Below are 21943 nucleotides of genomic sequence, written 5' to 3'. Positions count from 1 at the left end.
GCTCCAAGGCGTGGAACGGAAACCACCTCGACCCGTGGCTCCAAGAATTACCTCTTTTTTCTGTTGTGATCACCGTGGCTTCCAGAGGCTCCCCCCAGCCTTGCCTGGTCTTGGCAGAGGTTCGAAAGATGTATGCAGACTCAGGGGTGAGATCTGTGGCAGTGAATTGCCTGACTGTTGAGCCAACCTCCACCGTTGTGAATTTGTTAGGGCTGCTGCTGGCCAGGCGGTAAGCAATCTGGTACCCTGCAAACACAGCATCCACCAGAGAGAGAAAAAGGGTCAGGATTTTTTTTCCAGCAGGGACAAAAGAGCACCAAAACCATTAGTTGATCATAATTACTTAGTTATCTGAGACCAGAACAAAATAAGTTCTTTTATTCTTATAAAACTCTGCTGTCTGGCAGCCCTACCTCAGGCAGGCACTGTGCTTTCTGAGGGAAGTCACACACGGTGGCACACACAAGGATCTATGAGGTATTAGCTGCTATGCAACTGATTTCACTTTCTGTCATTTATACCAACAAGGTACAGAACCATTTTGCTGAGCATACTGCTTTTGGAAAGACAAAGGAACAGAGAGAGTCTGCAATCAAACTCACCAGATTGAGCCAACTCTAGACAACATTCTCCCTTTCAGCTTCCCACCCAAGCACAGCCACGCACATGTATGCACACGTGCTCACACCCTGTTCTGCCCTTTCACAGCTTCAGCAGTGGCTGAAGCTAAAGGTTTTTCAGCTGCAGAGAAGCTGCATTGCCAAATGATGCAGCCTTTGCACTGCTCACGCAGAGCCTTTCTCCTGCTTTTTTTGCTCTTGCCTTTTTTTCTCAGCTCTCCCACTCCCCTGTGATGCACAGCGAGTGCCAGAACTGCCACTACAAGCCTCCCCCTGCTGCCACTTGACGTTGCTGCCCTTTCCCACAGCCCAAGAAAGAAGCCTGCAAGCTCTGAGGTCCTGCTTCAACCCTGCAGCACTAAATAATCAATTTTGTTCATGCCTGGAAGTGATAACCCCCATCCCAACCTGCCTGACAATTAGGACCTCCCAGTTTCACCTGCATTACTAATGACCCAGCCAAGCAAAGGAGGGTTCCAGAGTTCTCATGCACCACTAGCAACAACTGTCCCCCAAAGAGGAGCAGCCAAATGTTCAAATCCATTCTGTAAACCCAGCAATTGAATCAGGCTCTCACTTCTGGAGCTCAACATTAACTTTCAGTCCAGCTGCTAACTTCCAAATTCAATTAATACCAGAACCAGTGTGAGGATTTATTGCCCGAGCTGAATGCAGTTGTATGATTAAACACTTCATGGAGTTACCCAGGGCAGAGGACAGCCAACAAATTCAAATCAAACCAGCTGAAAACAAACCAGGCATGGCATGATTCTGACAGCCCTCTGCTCATCTTCTGAACAACAAAGGGGTCTGCAGCATGTGAGACCACCTCTTTCTCCTGGAATTAATATCCCAGCTAGAGTTGGAACTCCTGTCACATTTTGGCTGTAACAGGAACAAGTGGAGCCAAACCTGGTGTGCTTCATTTCTGAAGGTCAGTGCATGAAAACAGAGGTTTTTTTCCTTACCTCTGGCTATTAGACAAAATCAATGACATTTATTTCCCAACGTGAAGATGCAACAATAGCCCCATGCCCAGCTCACAGAAAAGGCACAACCAGAGTTCCTGTACTCTCCTGAAATGGTGCCATGCTCCTGTGTGCTGCATGCTGTCACAGCAGTGGGATTTAATTGGGATACAGATGGTATGAATTTTGGTGTGCTGACTCTCACGGTGCTGTTGGTGATGCACCAGTATTTCCTTGTCCTTTTTTCTTCAGCAGCTTCTAGAAGATGTGGGGCACCAGCCAAGGCTGCCTCACATGGAACAAAATGCATCAGCACCTCAAAGAGTGACCTGGATTTTCCAAGCTCCTGGAGCTTTGCTCTGAGCTCCTGAGTGTTGTGGCTACAAACAGGGTTGGGGACAGACCTGGGGACAAAGGGGCAGCATCAGTGCAAGGCTGGGAGTGCCCAAGCTCCTCCTGTCCAGGGCTCCCTCTCACATTACAGCAGCCAGGGTCAGGCACGTTCCTACAGCAGCATTTTGACAGCTGGGTGGATGGCATTAGAGTACTAGAGAAAAAGTGGCCTGATTTTTCAGAGCTCCCGAGCTTGCTTAGATCCCTGCAAAGCCTTAGGGTTTTACACTTGGAACACTTCATTTTTCCACCTGCAAACTACCTCCTGTGACCCACAGCATCAGTTCTATTACTGGTCCAATATATTTTACCAAATTGTTATTTTCTCTTTAGTACTATTAGTGTTTTCATCTTTTTAAAAGTCCACAGAAAGGCAGATAAGAAATGGACAAGCAATGGATACATTAGGAGCTTTTTTGTTTATTTAGATGGGAAGAAGGTGGGAGTGAAAACCCCAGCACAGGATCTCAATAAGGGGAAAAACAGTCAAAGAAAAATGCTGGGGAAAGTTGTACAGCAGCAGAAAAGATGAAGGAAAAAGAAACTAAGACGGTTAAAGAAGTTTGATAAAGGGACATAAGACGTAAAGAATAAGACCTGGAGGGAAACAGAGAATGTTAAAAGAACAGAAAAGTTGATTTATCTAGTTATTAAAAGATAAGTATGGTATCTGGGATAAATCCTTGTCGAGCAATTTCCTCTCTTCTCTAAACCTCAGTAAAATATACAGTGTAGTTAAAGTGTAAGGAGGGAATAGAAAGATCACTATTTACTGCTAAATGGTGGTACTCATGCTGGAAAGCCAATTACAAGCAGGCTCAGAGTAGGCAAAGGAACACGTACGTATCTAGGCCATTGTAATAACTTACACAAGAGTGAATCCTTGGCTAGTGCAAAAACTAATTTATCCATGAGAAAGAAGAAATCACTTGTCACAGCCTGTGTCTCTGACAGGCTCCACTAACTCCCTTTCCAATGCATCCCTGTGAAAAACAGTATCAGCCTTCACCATCCTCTCCTACAACTGCTGTGTTGGCTGACAGGCTGGGTAAATATCCATTTTCCTGGATATCTCAGGCACAGTTTGCACAACCAGAACAGTCACCTTTAAGTATCTACTCAGAAACTCAACATTTCCCTCAGTCTGATTCAAAGGTACATATCCAACCTCTGAACCTGAACTGAGCTCCCCAAAACCCACCTGAGAAGCAGCCAGGATCTTAATTTTCATCCCCTGCATCACCTTCTCCTATTCAGCTGCCTGGGACAGCCAGGATACTTGCTGGTATCAAAAGCATCTCTTTTCTTTTTTTCTGAGTGACACAGAAGATGTAGTATTTAAACCCCAGCCTGGATAATAATTAGGGCTAACACAAGATCAAAAAGATAAAATTATTAAGTTGATGAATTTCAGCAACAAGGGATGGGAGAAGACAGGGAATGTTAAGTGAAATCAAACAAGGCAAATCAATAGAGGTAAATGGAAAGTGTTCAAAGAGAAATTAATGTATGCTCGAGGGCTGCAAGAGGCAAAAACTGCAATTGCTGCAGTGGGGGAGTGAGGAAGCTTCCTTCCTTTGCTAGATTAAAACAATAAGATGTCGCAGATATCTTATATATTAAAAAAATAATAAAAAACCCCAACAAAGATTATGAAATTCTTTTAAAGGTCATCAGAGCAAACTTTTTTGGGTAAGGAATATCTCACAGAATATGAAGTAGCTGGAGGGTCAATAAGAAAAATTCATTCATTCATTGTTTTCTTAATTCCCCTCTCCCCATCCATAAAGCATTAGATCCCATATTTCTTCTGCTATTGGGAGTTCTGCTGTTAGCCAGGCCAAAAGAGCATAAAACCCCCTCTGAAAGATCAGCTCCCCTGGAGCTCATTTGTTCATTGAAACTAGGCAACTATTTGTGCATTAGCATCTTTTTAAGTGTTTTTTTGCCCAACTACAAGCAGGTTCATAGGCTAAGCTTTCTGAGCTCAATAAATGGCACCGGCCTGAACTGCCTGTTAAATGTGAGGTCATTTATAACACACCCCGTGGATTCCCCAAAGCAAACAGGCAGGAAGATGACAACACCCCAGGAATATAAAGAAGCTTCCAAGCTCATCACCATACAAAGCCCTTCAGAATTCTCAGCACCCGTTCATGCAGGCCATGGTGCAGCAGAGATACAAACACTTATTAATTTGTCATAGAACTTAGGGAAAGCCAAAAGATATTGGGAGGTGAGAGTCTGCCTAGTGGAGCAGCAATCCAGTTTGTTGATTTTACTGCTTATCTGCTTAAGGGCCAGCGGGTGTGAAAACGCAGCCTAGGATCAAAATATGAATTTGCAAACATGGATTACATCCAATTTTGGTTCTAATTCTCAGTGGAGTTCTTACACTCTTTTGCAATAAGCTTCAGGTAAGTGCTAAATACAAAGATACCATGAGGAATACTAACCAGGCCCTGAAAGGATGCTGGTTGAGCTCTGGTTTTTCAGAGGAAGCTCACAGATAGCAGTGCACATATGCACATTAATTCAGCCTTCTTCTTTAACAGCATTTGAAGAAGCTGTGCTGGGTGCTAGCTGAATAGAATGCAGAAAAGAAGAGGGAGCAAAGCCTCAGATGGTTGGCATAACATTCCAAAAGGAGAAATGGAAATATCTAGCAGGCTTCTACAGTAAAATATTTAAACAAACAAAAAAGTGGTTTTCCCTCTTGGTGCCTGCCAGTATTTCATCCTTCTAATCTCTCTCTGAAATGCTAGAACATGTTTTGATATAGATTATAAAAATGTTAGCTGCAAAGGTGCTTGTATACACAGAGGACAAAGCTAGCAGAGCAGGAACATTAGTTCAAAGGCTCTGAATAGAAGCTGCTCTTGCAATGCAAGTGTTTTTTCTTTCCAACCCCACAAGTCAATAGAAGACCACTGCACAAAATAATGTCATCTTTTCCAGTGACTCCACTTCACACTTGACTGTGGTGGTTACAGTGGTGTTTTGGAAGTTCATTACAGTAATGAGATTTAAGAGCTGTACAGGGAAAAAAAAACCCAACCAAATTTGCAACCTTTACTTAGAATGCTACACATTTTTCAAAATCTATTTCTGAAGCACTCCTCACTGCTTAGGAAAGATCAGAGAGATACCCAGCATGAGTAACTTTTACTTTTTCTCTCTTACATTGACAGCTAACTAGTTCTTCCATGAACCACAATGTTTCTGCTATATAAAAAAAAAAAAAAAAAAAAGAATGAAAGCTGTCATATAAAGACAATGGACTTCAAAGTGGTGGACTGGGGGAACTGGCAGGTAACGTCCCCCTGGGAAGGAATTCTAAGGTAAAAATGAATTCAGGTTACCTGACAGTTTTAAAAGAGACAAAAAAAGGTACAACTATCCCAACGCAGACAAAAGATGACACGAGGCCGAGATGTTTGCATTCAGAGCACACTAATGACCTGAAAATCAAAACTGAATTGGACAAAAGTTGAAACAGGACAGATGTCTAAGGGAGTGTATAAATAGGCAGCACAAGCATGTAGGGACAAAACCAGAACAGCTGAAGTGCAAAAGGAGTTATAACTTAAAGGGCATCAAAGGCAATGAGAAGGATTTTATAAATACATTAAAAATCCAAGAGACAAAGGAGAAGAGGTCAACTACTGGGAAGCAAAGATGAGCACAAGTGAAACAGAAAAGAATGGAAGGCTGGTGCCTCCGTGGCTTCATTTTCACACACGGAAAAAGTTGATGCTGACTCGATCCTTAACACAAATTAAAACTGACAACAATAAAAGCAGGGATGTAGGCTGGAATAGAGAACAGGTTAACGAATATTTAGTTAAGCTAGATATAATCAAGTCAGAAAGGCCTGATGAAATTTGCCCTGCAGTGCCTATATAACTAGCTGGAGCCGTCTCCAAATAATTAGTGAATATCTTCAAGGATTTGTGGAGGACAGGTGACATCCTATAATGTAAGAGAAGGGCAAAGAGGGTATCCAGTCTTTTAAAATGGGGAAAGGAAAACCAGAGAATTACGAACAAATCAAGCTGAAATTCAATACCCAGAAAGATTCTGAAAAAAAAGAGTCAATATGTAAGCAACCATGAGGATAATAGAGTGCCAAGGAACAGCCAATATGTATTTATCTGGAGCAAATAATAAATATCCAATAATCTATTTTCCATTTTGACAGTGTAATTGGCCAGGTGGGAAGAGTGGATACAATCCACATTGACTCCAAGAAAGGCTTTAATGTGGTCACACACAGCCCTGTCGAAAGCAAACAAGAGAAACAGTTTCTAAGAAAAATATTCCACATTTTGACTTGAACTCTTAAAAAAAAAAAGTCAAAATACTATCAGTGGTTTGCTAACAATCTGGGAGAATCCATTAAGTAAGGTCTCATGAGACTGAAACATGAGTCTGGTTCTGTTCAATATTTTTATTAATGACCTTGCTGATGAAATCACCAGTCTACTGGCAACCTATGAAAATAAAACCAAACTGTGAGTGGCTGTGAGCCCTTTAGAGGACAAGAGAGCAATTCAAAGTGATCTTGATAATGAGGAGAGATGGTCTGGAATCAGGAAGATGAAATTCAATTACAGCAAATTATCACACTTACAGAGAAAAAGCTTAATGTACATATAAAAGAGGGACTGGCTGACCTGGAAGTGTACTGCAGGAAAAGGGTAGGAATTAATAGTGGATCAGAGAACTACTTAGTTACAACATCAATGTTGTAAAGAAGCCAGGACAGTAGCAAATATCCTGGGTTGTGTTCCTGGGAAAGGACTGTGTGAGACACCAGAGACAATAGTGCACAGGGTGAGCATGCCAAGCATTCTTTACAGGACACCCTTGCCCTTTCCTGCCAACCCTGCATTGTATGATTTTATCATCAAGGTAGTGGGACTGAGGCAGAACCAACAAAAAAGGGGATGTGTGGCAGCAAGTGCTGTGCAAAGGCAAAATAAAAGAGAGTTCCTACTCCACTGAGCTTGCAACTTCATCAAATAAGCCTGACAAAGTGCAGCAACGTGAGACACTGGAACACAGTGGGGAGAGCAAAGTCTCTTCTGTACTTTCTCATCATCTCTCTATCAAATGATTTTTTTTCCTCCTTAACCACATCCTGTGATTCAAATCCCGCTACTGTGAGCAAGTTCTAGGACACACAGTTCCTCAGTAAAGGAACAAATCAAACCCACAAGACAACCTGGAAGCCAAGCTTCCCTGAGTTGCAGAGAAACCCTGTGTGGATCTGTCTTTGGCAGGTAACTGCTGCCAAGCTCCACACAGTCTCCTTCTCATGCTCAGAAAATCCCTGCAGCAGCTGCCTTCAGGTCCTGGCTGATGATTTTCCTGCATCCTCAGGTGTCAAGAGCACTTTGAGAAACTACACACCCAGGCAAATATTTTGCATCCTTGACTCAAGGTTTAAACCCAATGAAAAACTGGTCCTTTATTAAAAGGGATGCCACCAATGTCACAGCATTTCTAGGAAGTGCCCATCACCCAGCAAAGAAGGAAATATTTCTAAAAGACTGCACACAAGCCTGAACAAGGGCATTGAAATTAGAAGCAGAAAGACCTGGCAGACTGAGAGCTAAACAAAACCCAAAAAGCTTTATTTCTGTTTTCAGAATTGAGAAACAAGCCTTTACTCGTGACCTAGAACTACCCTAAAATGTGTTTAACATCAGCACAGAACACAAAATTGCTGTGTAACTATGAACAACTCTAATTTTAAAGGCAAGAATGGATTCTTGCGTCGTAAAACTCTTCACATTTGATAAGTACAAGGAGCTCTTGGTGTACATATTGCAAAGACAACCCAGGAGTTACAAGAGGAGGAAGATAATGTTTTCCACAAATTCATGTCATCCCTTGCTGCCTCTATTTCCCTTGATGAAAAGCCAAATGTGAATTAACCCCTTGTGAGCTGTCTGTTCCCCACAGGAAGCAATAAAGCAGAGGCACAAGTGAAACTGAAACATTGGGCACATGTGGCAAAGGTGAGAGGGGAAGGCTGGGAAAATCCTGTAACCCAGGTTACAAACCCAAATGCAGATGGGAAGAGGGATGACAACTCAAACACAGAGCTGTAAATGCCACATCATTCTGGCTCAGAAAAACACACATCATGGAGCTGGGCAGAATATTCCTCCTCACCACAAGGTCCCTCAGCAGACACTGACATATTTCCTTTACTTTAGCCATGGGTTTGCTTCTGTGTGGTTTCTAATCAGACAGGCAAGGGGAAGGAAAAGCCACGAGCCAGAGCTTGTGCTGCTCTCCCACCCTCTCTTCCCAGCCCAGGGTTTGCTGCTCCCTCTTACCCAGAATAATTCCATTGGGCTCCTCTGGAGGCTGCCAAACAATCCGTACAGATGTCAGTCTCACCTCGGGGAACACCAGCCTCACGGGGGGCCCAGGGGCTGCCAGATAACCAGAGATGATGTTAGTAAGCACTGCACAGCAGAGGAATTACAAGTTCTTTGCTCACCTTACACAAAAGGCAGCTCAAAGCTGTATCTCACCAATAATAAATAGCTGGTTAGGAGACACTAAGCATATGCATAATAAAAATGTCTTCTGAAGAGCCCCATCCATGGGGTGAGGATGCTCTGACCTCTGTGGAGTCCCCTCAGCAGGCAGCGGGGAGCCCTGGCAGCAGCCCCAGCCCCGCAAAGCAATCCTACAAAGCAATTCACTGCCCTGCCTTCCCAGAGAGTTATGTGTCAGCTTAATCAGCTTCAGACCTGTTGGAAGTGAATAATCTCTCCTCCCTGTGTCACCAGCACCAGCTTTGAACTGCCTTCTGATTTTACATATGCATTTTAACTGCTTTGGGCTGAGCAGGAGAACCTGGGGCAGGTGAGGTGCACATTAATACAGACAGCTGGTGGCTGCACTGACCAGCCCAAGTTCACAAGGTGAGGAGATGCTAATTCGTACATTAGCATCCACAAAATTTCCCCTTCAGCACAAATTCCACCTGCATTACCCCTGATGATACTTTTAATTAAGTTGAGCCCAGAGGAGACACACCATATTTCTGTCAGGGGCACGAACATGGAAGAACAATTTGTATCATTTGCCAACACCCACTTAAGAAGGGAACTGCTATAATAGGGTTATCTAAAACAAACAGTTTTAAATATTTCTCATTATAGTCCAATATGTACATTTCAGTGAGTGCTTTTTCTCTCCATGGAGAGTTCTGCTAATAGTAATTTCTCCTTGTTTCCTTTCAAAGAAAAGCCACACAAGCAGAGTGTGGGGGAAAAGGCTTAAAAAAATGTCAGGGAGCTGCTGTCCCCCTCCCTGTCTCTGTCCCTCTGTGCTTTTACTTCTTCCCTGCACTCCATGGCAAATGAATTGTGAAGCCAGCAGTCTGAATGTGTTTTCAACCAAATTACCTTAATGAAGTTGCTTGTAGAAACCAATGTTTATTCTGTTACTGTTGAAAACATATTGATGAAAAAAGACTCTTTTTGGAGGGAGGAGCTATAAACAGAAAGCTCTCACATTGGTATTAGCCTTCAGTTAACACTGAAAAGGTAATGGAACTGAAAGCAACATTAGCATCTGCAAAGCCAAAAATGTTGGACTAAATTTTTGTAAAACTCCATCAGCTTGGGAGTCCCTGAGCTCAGAGGCACTTGTAAAAGGAAGCTGGTATGCTCAGCTTTCAGGGTCAAAATCTTATTCTTTTTGGTAAAAACCTGAGAAGGGATAACTGATGTTGCAAATCCCATATCTCTCCTTCTGTCCAATCAGACCCAGATTTATTTATTGCTTTCAATTGCAGTACTCTACATTTTTTTTTCTTTGTTAGAGCATGATTGAACTTCAATAGGAATTTATAATTGGACTCTAAAAATTGTCCTCAATAGAAGCCATCTACATCAAGCTTTGGCGTATAATTTTATGGTTTTTTTTCCTCTTCGTTGGTTGCAGGGAAAGAAGAAATGAGGGACTGTGGTTTTCTGAGTTTTTGCTAAATCCTCAGCCTAGGCTCAATGGAACAGTGCCAGGTTATACCAGGTAGGGACCAAGTCCTATGGGTTCAAAATCAGAAAAAAAATCCAAATCGTTCAAACTGTCATCTACATTTGCACCACTACAAGGAAGCAGTGTTAGAAGGTTGGCTCAAATAAGATACTTATTTTGGAAAGCTGCAAACTTACCATCATCCTTGGTTCTTTCTGTGACTACAGGAAAGCTGGGGACTCCATCTCCAATGCGAGTGAAAGCCAATACCTGGATCTCATAGAGCACAAATTTCCTCAAGCTGGACAGCAGGAAAGACTGAGTGTGGTTCCCTCGGACTGTTTGGCTCTTGGGTTCAGAGTCAAAATCTTTTGCTTTGAAAAGTATCTACAGAATAAATGTAAAAGAAATACAGAAAGAAACATCAGCACCGAGAAGAAAGCTTCATGTTTTAACTCCTCCATTTCACAAAACATAAAAGGATTATATAAAAGCAAAAAGCTTATATTCAAAAATCACCCCTTTCAGAACCAGCACACTTCTTGTATCTTCTCCAGCTGATTTAGGAATAATAGAAATACCCAGTAGGTGACTAATAAAAAACAACTGCAAAAAGAAATCCAGGTAGTGCATTAAAAATGAAGTAACCATGGAACCCCAGGTGCATACCTTGTAACCCAGGATGAGACCATTCTGCTCAGACTCGGGGACTGCAGTCCATGTCAGAAGGATCTGGGTGGAACTCACAGCTTCAGCAGAGACATTCTCAGGAGGAGCAGAGGGAACTGGAGTCACAAGGCATAGCCAAGAGCAGAAACAGGTAAGACATAGTAATCTTTTTGCTCCATCTCCCTATATGCTTAGGATTGTTCCATGATCCCATAGAAGAGCATGAAAATCCAAAAGGACTGGTGGAGGTTCTAGACAATCCCTTCTTCTCTTATATTCATTCTATATCATCTTTCTGTTTAAGCCTGTGTTGCAATTTCTTGCCAGTTCAGCTCAGAAATGGAAATTTTTGCAAAGAGCTGAACATTTGATACCACTCTGTGTCTACAGACAGAAAATACAGACAGATATGAATAAATTTCAAGTTCTACATATTTACAGTAATTAGAATCAAGTATAAATTGCTGGACTTCTGCAGAAGTCTATCTCCTAGTATTTCTTTCACATACATTTTATTTCCCTATGCCAAAAAGCTGGAAATCTTTATGAATGGGAGTTTATCTTCTGGTACAGTCTGTTCTAACAAGGACTTTCACGCCACCCTGGCTTCCTATATTATCTGAGAGGAAATTATAGCATCTTGTCTGGTGTTAGCAATAATTTCAACCACTGGATTGCACTCCCAGTTCAGTAAGAAGTTCTTTAACCTTTGAGCCTTTTGATTATGTGATAGTGCTCAACATTTGCAATCCATCAATTATGGACGGATACATTAATGCAAGGTGTATTTTCAGGGACTGATACGGTGTAAATGAAAGATATGCCCATCTCATTTATGGTGCAAAATTGGCTTTTATGAAACTAGAGACATCATTAGAAGTGATGACACAGGAACACTGTAATTTTCTCTGACTCGAGAGAAGAGCAAACTTGCATTTTCTCATGCCATTAAAACTGTGACCACTCCAGAACAACCACACAACTGCAAGCTTTTGTAGGCCATGTAAGGCAGGCAGAATTCAAGGCTATTTTTAAGAGTTCACATTTTATGCTGCCCTTTTGCTTTTTTTTTTTTTTTTTCCTGTGGCATTTCCAACATCTGAAGGGTACAATCTTTTCTAAAGCATGTTACACCTGTCAGACCTCAAGAGAACATTTCACCAAGTTATGTAACACAGGTGCTTATGGACACTAAGGCTTGATTAAGTCCTGAATATATCACAAAAAGGAGCAAAAATGTTGGCCAAAAGTAACACTTTCCTGGCTGTCCAAATGAAAGAACAGATCTGCTGCTTTGAAGGAGCACCCGAAGCTCCTAGCAACATGAAGGAGATAATGAATATGACACCAGAATTAGTATAAATTGAGAGAAAAAAAAAAAAGCACCACCCCCTACCTTTGTGCACTCAAGGCTAACCGCAGAGATAGCAATTTCTGAAACAATTTCCCCATAACCAATTATTTGGGACATGAGGAACAGAGCCCCATCACACAACACTGCAGCAGAGTAAAATCCAATTTTTTTCCCCCTGACACTGAAATACTTTTTTTTTTTTTTTTATTTAAAATTTTCTCCTAGATTTATCCCCCACAAGGATATAATTATGTTAAAAGAAAATAGATTGCCAGGAGCCATGAATGTCTTTGGATAGCTGCCATAACTTTATCTGTAGATCTTCACAAAGACCTACTCCCACATGAATCACTTCTGGAGAGAGAAAGGGTGGAGGTGGGTCACAGGAAATGAGAATGCGTAGAGGAAAGAAGCCCTTTCCAACCACATTTATTTTTATTTTATCTAGTTTGAAGCCTTTCAAAGAGAGAAAGAGAAAAAAAAAAAAAAAATCTTTATTTTACAAATATTTCTTTTCCTCTTTGATCAGCAGCCACGAGATATCCTGAAGCCACAAAAGGGGAGGCTGTGCCCGGGCTGGCCCTGTGTGCAGGCTGGCTTTGAGGTGTGTGCAGGATCACACTGCTGGCAGGAGGACTCAAAAGCTCACAAAGGAGAGAATGGTTTATCTGAAGATTTATTAGCCCAGACTCCTCTTAATTCCCAGTGACAGCCGGAGCAGCTAAATGTCCCCTCTTGCTGGAAAGGAATCTAAGCCCAAAGCCCAAATAGGAAAAATACTTGCGTTGATTGAGGACACTTTAATTCTCCAGTTCTCTTATTAGTGTTGAGAATTTTATTCTAATATGGATGTATGAATTCAGGACCTGCAAGTGGTATTATGGATCTTACTGCTGCTGGTCTTTTATCAAGTCACAGACTTTGATCAGCCCTTTCAGAATGAATTGAAACATAATCTTCATTTCTCTGACTCCTCTCCCCTCTCAGGATATCACAACTCAAAGAAATTACAGTTTTCTAAGACTAATTAGTGGCTTGAATGAGACATATAGATACCTGGTTCCTCTGCAGGTTCCCTTCTCTAATGCTGGTGTCCTTAACCACTTGCACTGAAGACTTTGTTAGCAACTCCAAAGCCAAGTTTCTAATTAGTAACCCAAGAGCAGTACAGAAGCCAAGCAACAGTCCAGAAAAATCTCAGAGCTTTAATGAAATAAACTGGAAATACTGAAACTAAATTGTGAGCTAATCCTGCAAACCACCAGCTGCATGGTCTGCTTTAGAAGATCAAACATTGAAAATTATAGAGTTACTGGCACTTTGCACTGGAACTTCAATAAGAACTCAAGATTTTAAGGTTATCTGTATTGGTGTCTAAGATTGCACATCCTCTTTCTACATCTGCCATAGCCATATTTGATATCTAGCAAATGATGCTGTTTTATGTCTCTAACTGAGCCAAAGGCAGCCTTTAATAAGCTAGCTTGTATTCTGGCTTTCCAAGAAATCTAGATAGTGGGATGCAGTGGTTCTCACCATTTTTTGCACCTCATTTTAGCTAAACACCCACCACGTTCTTTTGAAAGGAAAAACTAAGCTGGCACACTTCACATCTGATGTCAATTAAGAAGTGCAAATTAGAGCTCAGTTTGTGGCAAAAGTAGCATAGCTGCAGTACACAACCAGTTTGCCTATAAAATTAGATACCACAGGCCAAATTCTCAGCTTGTAGAAGCTGACAAGTCCCTGCAGTGACACTGGACCACATTGGAATTATCAAGTGATGCTTTATCACACTGCAGTGAGTGCTTGGTGAAGGTCAGCCTCTGACACAGCAAGGGATTGATCCCAGCCATAGGTGTGTAAACATGCTGCTCTTGCAGCTGGTTTTGTACAGCAAGTGTACACATTCATGTAGCTGAATATTAAGAGCCAAAAAAATATTAAGGCACTGGGTTAGATATATTTGAGATGAATTGTTGGCATCTAAAAGGAAGCTGCTCTATCAAGGTTGTTGGAACACATGAGAGGTGTTTGCATTTTCTTGCTTCATCTATATTGTACATACTATAAATGTCAATTTATTGAGTGAAAACTGAGCTTGTTAATCTGTGGTTATTTCACACTGTAAAATTTAATGAGTTATTTCATTTCTAACATTATAAGCCCATTTTGGATTGATAAAACCTGTCCTGTTTAAAAATCCTAATTCATCAGCTCCTTGCAACCCTATCCCTGATTTTCATCTTACAGTTTCTAAACTATTTTTAAGCCTGGATTACCAAAACCTGCAGCATTATTTATTTTCTTGTAGCTTCTTTGGCTTGAGGATGTTTTATATTCAAGAAACCAGGGACTACTCGTAACATCATCCATTCCTGTCAGGATGTGTGCTCAGCTACCAGTGATAGGATTGCACATCCCAGAATAAACAGAAATGCTCAAGTACAGCCTTATTTTCAATAAAGATCTTGGATTCCAGTGGCCACACTCTCATTAGATACCACCAGCTGATTTGATGCCCAGGTTCTAACTTCTTAAGCCCCTTGGAGGGTATAAAACCCAGAATGGTGAATTCTGCTGATGAACCAGGATGTGACCCTGGCCAGGGTTGGGATGGGAGAGATGTTTGCAATCTACAGCACCAGGCAAAACCAACTTCCCTAAGACTCTGTGTCTACAAAATGGAAAAAGAAATATTCTGGACATGTGCTTTGAAAACATAAACAATAAACATCATTTTTCTTAAAGTTTCAAAGATAGAACCAAAAATGCTTTCACCTTCTTCTCTAGTTTTAAATATCTTTTATTTGCATTCTAAGCTCATTAAACTGTGCATACAGGTTAACTGCACTCTCCCTGAAGTTCTCTTATGCAGCTTGCTGCCATGCCACAGCTTCTTGTATATTCCAAATATGAGAAGATACAGCCAAAAGTATGAGCCCTGACTTGCTCTATTCAAGAAATCAGATGTTAATATCAAAGAAAACACATGAAAAAACCCAAATGAGTCCTTATGGCCTAGATCACAGCTTTGTGTTATTTTGATCCAGGTTTCTGTGTGCCTCCTACAATCAGTTTCAGGTCAACATTCTTTTAATGCTGCAAAAGAAAATGCCAAATATACACATAACCTCTGATCCTTAGATGCTGAGCAAGAGCACTGTAATCCTCAGGTTTTGTGAATTCACTTAATCTGAGTATTTACTAAATTTCAAAAGAAGTGTTTGAAGAACAGTGGAAAGGAGAATGTGGAGAATGCAGGATCTTTTTATTGTGATACAGAACATTTGAGAGCTGTTTTGTTTAGGTCACTCTATCTCTAATGCCAACACAAGCAAACCTCGTTTAAAATACCTCTGGAGACAGCTTTCCAATTACTGCTTCCCAAAGTGCAACACTTTAATTGAGGAGGATGACCCTGTTTAGACTTTTCCTGGGATAGTTCAAAGGATGGAATCTGCAGACCAAGCCCTGCCCCATGCCAGCACATCCACCCTTCCCACCCAGTAACTGCATGGTACAGAGTGCACAGACATCCATACCTGTGCCTGGAAGGGTAGGGTATGCCTAGGATTAAATTCCCAAACATTTTTAGAGAACAAAAATAGGAAAAATATAAAAAAGGAAAAATATCAGCCTTGAAGCTTGCAAAAATGCAGGTCACAAAGATTTTTATTACTAAACTTCTAAACCATAAATGTCATCCATTTTGTTATCTACTTGCAATATAAATTTTTTACATACCAGGTGCTTTTAGAGCAGGTCTGGAAATAGGTTTTGTGGAAGCTAGAGAGCAGCTTTTCAAAATCTGTCTTTACTGTTGCAGCTAAGCTAGCAATAATTTACTGTTTCCTGAGACTGAGAGTTTGCTTCTGATATTTGGAGTCCCTAAGCTAGTTTGGACAATTCAGCCAGAAAATACAGTGCCATGGTGCAGGTCTATGTGAAGGTTATATCTATATGCAGGTTATGTCTATATAGCCTTGTACACACAATTTTAGAAGGCAGTTTTGAAAACGTGCCATCAAAAGCTGAGAGAATCACTATTCCTACATGGGTAATCAGCTCTCTAAAATATCTTGTGCCATTTTAGAAATATTTGGAGTTATAAATAACATTTCAGATAACAATGACTGTGAGAAAAGTCTGCCCCAGCCTAGAAGAGAGGGAAAGGAGGGAGAATGAGGGGCAATGGGGTACAGGGAAAAGGAGCATGAGACGTGCTCAGCCAGAAAAGGCTGTATGGAAGTTTCTTATACTTTCTGTGCTGCTGCCAAACAGGAAATGAGAGGTCGTTTTGTTGGCTTTCAGTAAATAACCTGCAGGTATATGCATGAAAGAAGAGTAGGCATAAAATAAATAAATATCTCCCTCAAACATCTGGATATGTTTTTGCCTGCAGTGCATCTAGGCATCTAGAGGTTGTGTTTTTTCTCTCCTTCCTTTCTTTCTTTCTTTTATTTTTTTTTTTTTATTATTATTTTTTTTTTTTTTTAGAATTAATGGATCAACAGGTCAACAGGCAAAAGAAAAAAAAAAGCTGAACAAAAGGGCAGGAAATGCTGAAGTTCTTGTATGTGTCAGACACGTTGCCTTGACTCACCGGACTCCCGCGTCCGACCTCTCACTACTTCACTCCACGGTCCTGCCCCGATGGCATTGAAAGCCTGGATCTGCAGATCATATTCTGTCCACTCTTCCAGCTCTTCAATCGTGTATTCTCTTTCCAACCGATCATTAATAACCTTTGTCAGGGTGGGAGACTGCAGATCCACACGCCAGAACTTGATCCTGTACCCCACCGACTCCGGGTTGCCGTTGTACTGCGTGTCGGGGAGGGGCTGGCAAATGACACCAAGAGAAGCACAATATTCCCTTAGAGAACACATTTCCAGGGTTTTCCAGACTGCCTGGACTCATAAAAAGCCAGAAGAAGTTAAAACAAGGTCAAGAGGCTGATTTTCTGTTTTATTTTTTGTGATCTCTACGTTTTTGTGTCGCTCTTTCCATTTTTACCTTAATTTTTTGAACCACACAGATGTGCTCACAGAACTGTGCCACTGGCTGTGGGTGTATCAACAGAGATGATATGAATACAATATATTTCAGAGCTTTGTGATTAATTATGGAAATGAATGATAAATTGCTGAAGCATGTGACAAATTCATTTATCATACATTTTTCACTTTTTTTACTGACTCTCTGCCTACTCATTTATCAGCAGAGATTTATTCTAGTATTCTAACTCCCCAAGCAATTTCAGAGATTAAAATGTGAAATAATTAGCCTACTTCATATGAAGTTTAGAGTTTTCCCTGTTAAACTAACTACATGACACCACGGATGGCTGAGATTCAGTTTTGAATCTCTGGGAAAATTTGATATACATTAACATTTCACAGCTTAGAAGACTGCATCCTGCAGGCAAGTGGGGGGCTAGAAGTGTGACCCTTATTCTGTTGGAAGGAAGGAGTTCCCAGCTCCCAGGGGGACACAGATTCACCTGCAGGTCTCGAAAAAAAGAGATTAAACACTTTCAAATACTGACATTATTAAGGACAAAAAAGGTAGGTGAGGTCATTTTTAGCTGTGGCTGCTGTTCCTCCTGAACCCTGCACAGTATGACTCATGAAAATCAGCCTTCCCAGTAGCACAGCAAAGAAAGACAGTCTTAAAAATGTTTTAAAGTCTCTTAAAACAACCTTGAGTTAATGTTGGTGAAAGGTATTTAGGTCTGGGTATTGTACCAAAGGTTTAACAACAGTGCCACGTTATTGACACGGTAAAGTCACCAGTGAGTTATGTCCTGTCAAATGAACTGCAATGGATTTTCTGTGGATACTGAGATGACACCTTTGAGTTTCATATTTTGGTCTTTTAAGGTTCAGAATTAAGTGCAGCTTTCCACTGAGAAACTGGAATTATTCCTTTCTAATGGGAGAAAAACCCACTCATTTCTAGCCTGATTTTGACTTCCAGCCATAATGAGTTTATGCATGGAAAAGCTAACATTTGGGCACAAGGAAACCTGTGCTTCATCAACTTCACACCACAGTAACCCCAGTGGAAAATTCTGCCTAATAGGGGAGAAGAAAAACCATTCTGGAGCAGGTTAATTGCCAAGTAAATCCTAACGTGGTGACTCTATGGGTAACTGAGGCAATCAAAGGGGCACAACAACGCCATCAATCACTGCATTTTTGCAATTAATCATTTCTTACTATGTTTTACTACCTAACTCCACATCCTTTCGCATAAATATAATCTTCCTATAGGGCTGTAAGGGGCAAACTTTGAACCACAGCTGCTCAGTGTCTGCAGGACAATTGCCAAGGGCTGGTGTGCCCCTTGCTGGGGACTCTCTGCTGCAAAGCAACCGATTGAGCCTTAGGAAATGGCAAATTGGCTCAAATATTATATTCCTGATCCACATGTTGACCCAGACTGTGGAACTAGAGAGTGTCAAAAGCCCAGGTTTTACACCCAGCCATGATGAAGTGGCAGAAGCAGTGGCAGTAGGCAATTTATGTGATTAATAAGGCACTTAAGGTAAGTCTCAGATTTCCGACTATGCTAAAAAAGGAAATAATTTTGCTGTTACTCCTTCTGCTGAACTCAAGGAAAAGACATTCCTGAGGGCTGCCTGACCCCCGGGGCCAGCAACTGCAGCCCAAGTGCTCCCACCCATCCCACCCATCCCTCCTTGCTGGCTCACCACCCATCGTAGCCACAGGCTGGTCTCGCTGGCCGTGCGCACGGTGACGCTGCCAGGGGCCACGTCTGGTGGGGCTTGAAGTGTTTGGATGACCCTGGAGGGGTGGCTGAGGGGGCTGGGACCCACCACGTTCACCTGCCTCATCCGGAACCTGGAGAGGAGGAAAGATGAAGAGCACGTTGGAACAGCTCAGAGAATGGTACCTCTCTTTTGAAGGCCAGGAAAAAAAAAAAAAAAAAGATGGAGAAATACAAATGAGGTCCCCCTAAAACGTTCCACAAGGGTCATTGCATGCAGTTCCCCTTTGTATGTGCTGCTGAATGCTTGATGGGAACCACTTTTCAGATCCTCTCAGGTATTAAAAAAAAAATGAAAATGAGATTAGCTTAGGGTCTATTAGAAACTTAGGTATTTGTGTGAGAAATTTATGTTAATTATACCAAGCCTGATGAGCTTATGCTAGCACTAAGTGATTTTCTCTTGCGATGCTTGTACAATACATTCAGAAAGGTATTAAAATATCAAACTTTGGATATCCTCATTCCTTGTCAATATAAAAAGTATACTAGTGATAACATTTCCCCTCAATTACCGGTTGAAAGCAGCTGATTTATCCCTGTGCTGCATTTTCAGCCTTCCTGCATAAGAAAGATTAAGTTATTTAATATGGATATGAGTCTTTAAAAAATACCCTGTCTGCTTGGAACCATCTCTTCTACAATAGAAATCCCTATTGGGTCACAAAAGACTTAGAGGAATCTTTTTTTTTTTTTTTTTTTCCAGGAAGCACAAAATAATTAAGATGTGCTGCACATTTCAGATGCTCTCACCCGTCACAAGCAATTAGGGGCACCCAGAGCTTGCACATAAATACATGACCTGTTTGTACTAAACATTTAATTTTTGCACCTAATAACTGAGCTTGGGAATAAGGGTGAGCTAGTGAACATAGCAGTGCTTATTTGAAAATGCATTAAGGGAAACATATTGAACAAATACTGTCCTTGATTTTGCTCTCAGACACAAGCACAAGATATAGATAAGAAGCTGTCTGCTAAAGATGCAGTCTGATAATTACCTCCCATGATCTATTTCCTCAGTGAGCCAGGACTAAACTGACCAGAGGACCACAAAGCCATTTGGCAACAACTTTTCTAGGTTTCAAAAAATATTCTAAAATTACTCTACACTGAAACAAAGCCAAAAAAAAAAAAAAAAAAGCTCCTATCTGTCTATGCATCAGAGGAAAAGAAACCCAAAACAAAACCAGGCAAAATTCAAGGAGCTGCTTTAGTCTGAAAATTGGGATGAAAAAGTTCAGAGAGGACTGGGAAGAGTGAAAGATGCCAGTGCCAATAGGCACAACCACACTGAGGGGTGTGCAAGACTTTCTTCTTTTGCATGAACACTGAACATTGAACTCTGGTACAGCTTGCACTTAACTGTTTACTTTACTTACTTTACTTTGCTATTTCTTTTTCAGCTTGGAGGATCCACCTTGATCCAGAGAGCAAAAAATCACCTCATCCTGAAGATAATTTCCCTAAACCTTGGCACCTGAAAGTATGTTCAAGTTCAAAACTTTTCAAAGAGCTTTTAGTAAAATATTTAGCTCTTGAGAATGAGGTGGAAAACACTTGAGGAGAGACTTCCTGAGATTTCTATTATGTTCCTAGGCTTCTGACTAAAGGAAGAAAATCACCAAACCAGCACTGAATTATGTGTAAATTACATGAGATTTACTTAGCTATACCTGCTACTAAATTACAACATGCAGGGTAACTGAAAGACCCTTCAACCAGAGCAAAACCTACAAATTTCCAGTAAGCTGATTTAAGGCTTCCCACTGTACCTCCCATCAACCATCCTTTCTATTTGCAAGCTATTTCATTAAAGTATTTTTCATTAGGATTGAGTACTTCAAATTCTCAAATCTTCTCTATGATAAAGCAACGCATCACTTGAATTAAATTGATTTTAAAAAAATCAATCTCATTTGACTGGGGTGTACCCATAATGAAGATTCACTTCAATCAACACTGCATACATCTATTAAACTTAACTTGCTAAATTCTTACAAACAAAGGGTTCATCTAACTGATGCTAACAAATTATGTTAAATCAATAAAACGATGCTTAAACTGATGTAAATATGTAATTACAAGTTTGCATCAGTTTAACTATAATTGATTTGTCACTGGCTGATGTTGCACTGGGGCACCCTTTAGATGAGGGAAGTCACAGGGTATCAGTTACTTGTAAAAGCATTTCACTCTGCAACTGGATTTCCTTTTTAATGTTATCAGCTCTATTGTATGAAACACACAATTAAAATATCAGACAAATAATCTGAAGCGTAAACTATGGAAACAGCCAACTGTTTGCCTTTTGTTCAGATTATTAAACACAGTCAGGTGATGAGGAAAGCTCTTCCATTCTGCTATTTTCTCCTTTTTAGCACGCTGCAGCTAATTACCCCTGCTGTTCTTACCTGTAATGAGTGTAAGGAGTAAGGTTTGGTACTTCCAGCATCTGAGCATCAGGTTCATTCTCTACCTCTCGGAGAGTCACCCACTCTTCTTCATCACCCAGGACACCAATCTGCACATGGAGAAGGTAAGAAAAAAGACAAAGCAGAATATATGTGTGTGTGTGTGTGTATAAAAAGGATTGTATATATAAAGGATTATATATACAGCCTCTTTTTCAGTGTGTGTCATCACAGCAATGGAATGACAAATGCTTTTAAATACATTTTATCCAATTATTATTAATCTTTATTTGACAAAGCACAAGTCACTTGTAATGAGACAACCCAGGCAAGTTAGCCAAATTCCCTTGTACCTGTTGAAGCTTCCCTGGGATCCTCTGATAAGATCTATTCCAGAAAAACACCACGAGAGCATTAATACTCTGTTCAATCTTGCTGCCACAATACAAAAGCATCAAGCAGTAATAGAACAAAATGAATAATAGCCTTGGTAATAACTTGCAGAAACTGATATATAGTGAGTCTCAAAGGGAAAAATGCCACAGAAATGAAGACAGAGAAACAAGAACAAAGTCAATGAACAGAAGTGTTTTAACCTCAGCTACTGGTCTGCACTTAGGACAGACTTTTCCATGTGCAACCTTTGTTTTAATTAATCACAACATGTTGCCCAACACAGAAGGGATGAAATGGTGATGAGAACCAAGAGCACTACTTTTCATA

General features: G+C 40.9%; 1 protein-coding gene and 1 long non-coding RNA gene across 5 annotated transcripts in view; one reads left to right on the top strand and one right to left on the bottom strand.

The window, feature by feature from the left end:
- Nucleotides 1-21943, bottom strand: part of SDK1 (sidekick cell adhesion molecule 1) — a 380086-nt gene that overhangs the window by 64920 nt on the left and 293223 nt on the right. For all 4 annotated transcript variants that reach the window (XM_071760473.1, XM_071760474.1, XM_071760472.1 and 1 more), the window contains 7 exons: nt 21221-21330; nt 18730-18880; nt 16618-16855; nt 10658-10773; nt 10186-10375; nt 8332-8430; nt 52-246 (listed from right to left, as the gene is read on the bottom strand). In XM_071760473.1, coding sequence (XP_071616574.1) covers nt 52-246; nt 8332-8430; nt 10186-10375; nt 10658-10773; nt 16618-16855; nt 18730-18880; nt 21221-21330 — 1099 coding nt within the window. The remainder of the gene's footprint in view (nt 1-51; nt 247-8331; nt 8431-10185; nt 10376-10657; nt 10774-16617; nt 16856-18729; nt 18881-21220; nt 21331-21943) is intronic.
- Nucleotides 1-21943, top strand: part of LOC139803882 (uncharacterized) — a 395404-nt gene that overhangs the window by 93070 nt on the left and 280391 nt on the right. The gene's annotated exons all lie outside the window — the stretch shown is intronic.

This window comes from Heliangelus exortis, chromosome 17, assembly GCF_036169615.1.
Source record: "Heliangelus exortis chromosome 17, bHelExo1.hap1, whole genome shotgun sequence".
NCBI lineage: Eukaryota > Metazoa > Chordata > Aves > Apodiformes > Trochilidae > Heliangelus > Heliangelus exortis.
Note: the sequence above shows the minus strand (reverse complement) of the source record. Positions and strands in the feature narration are given on the sequence as shown.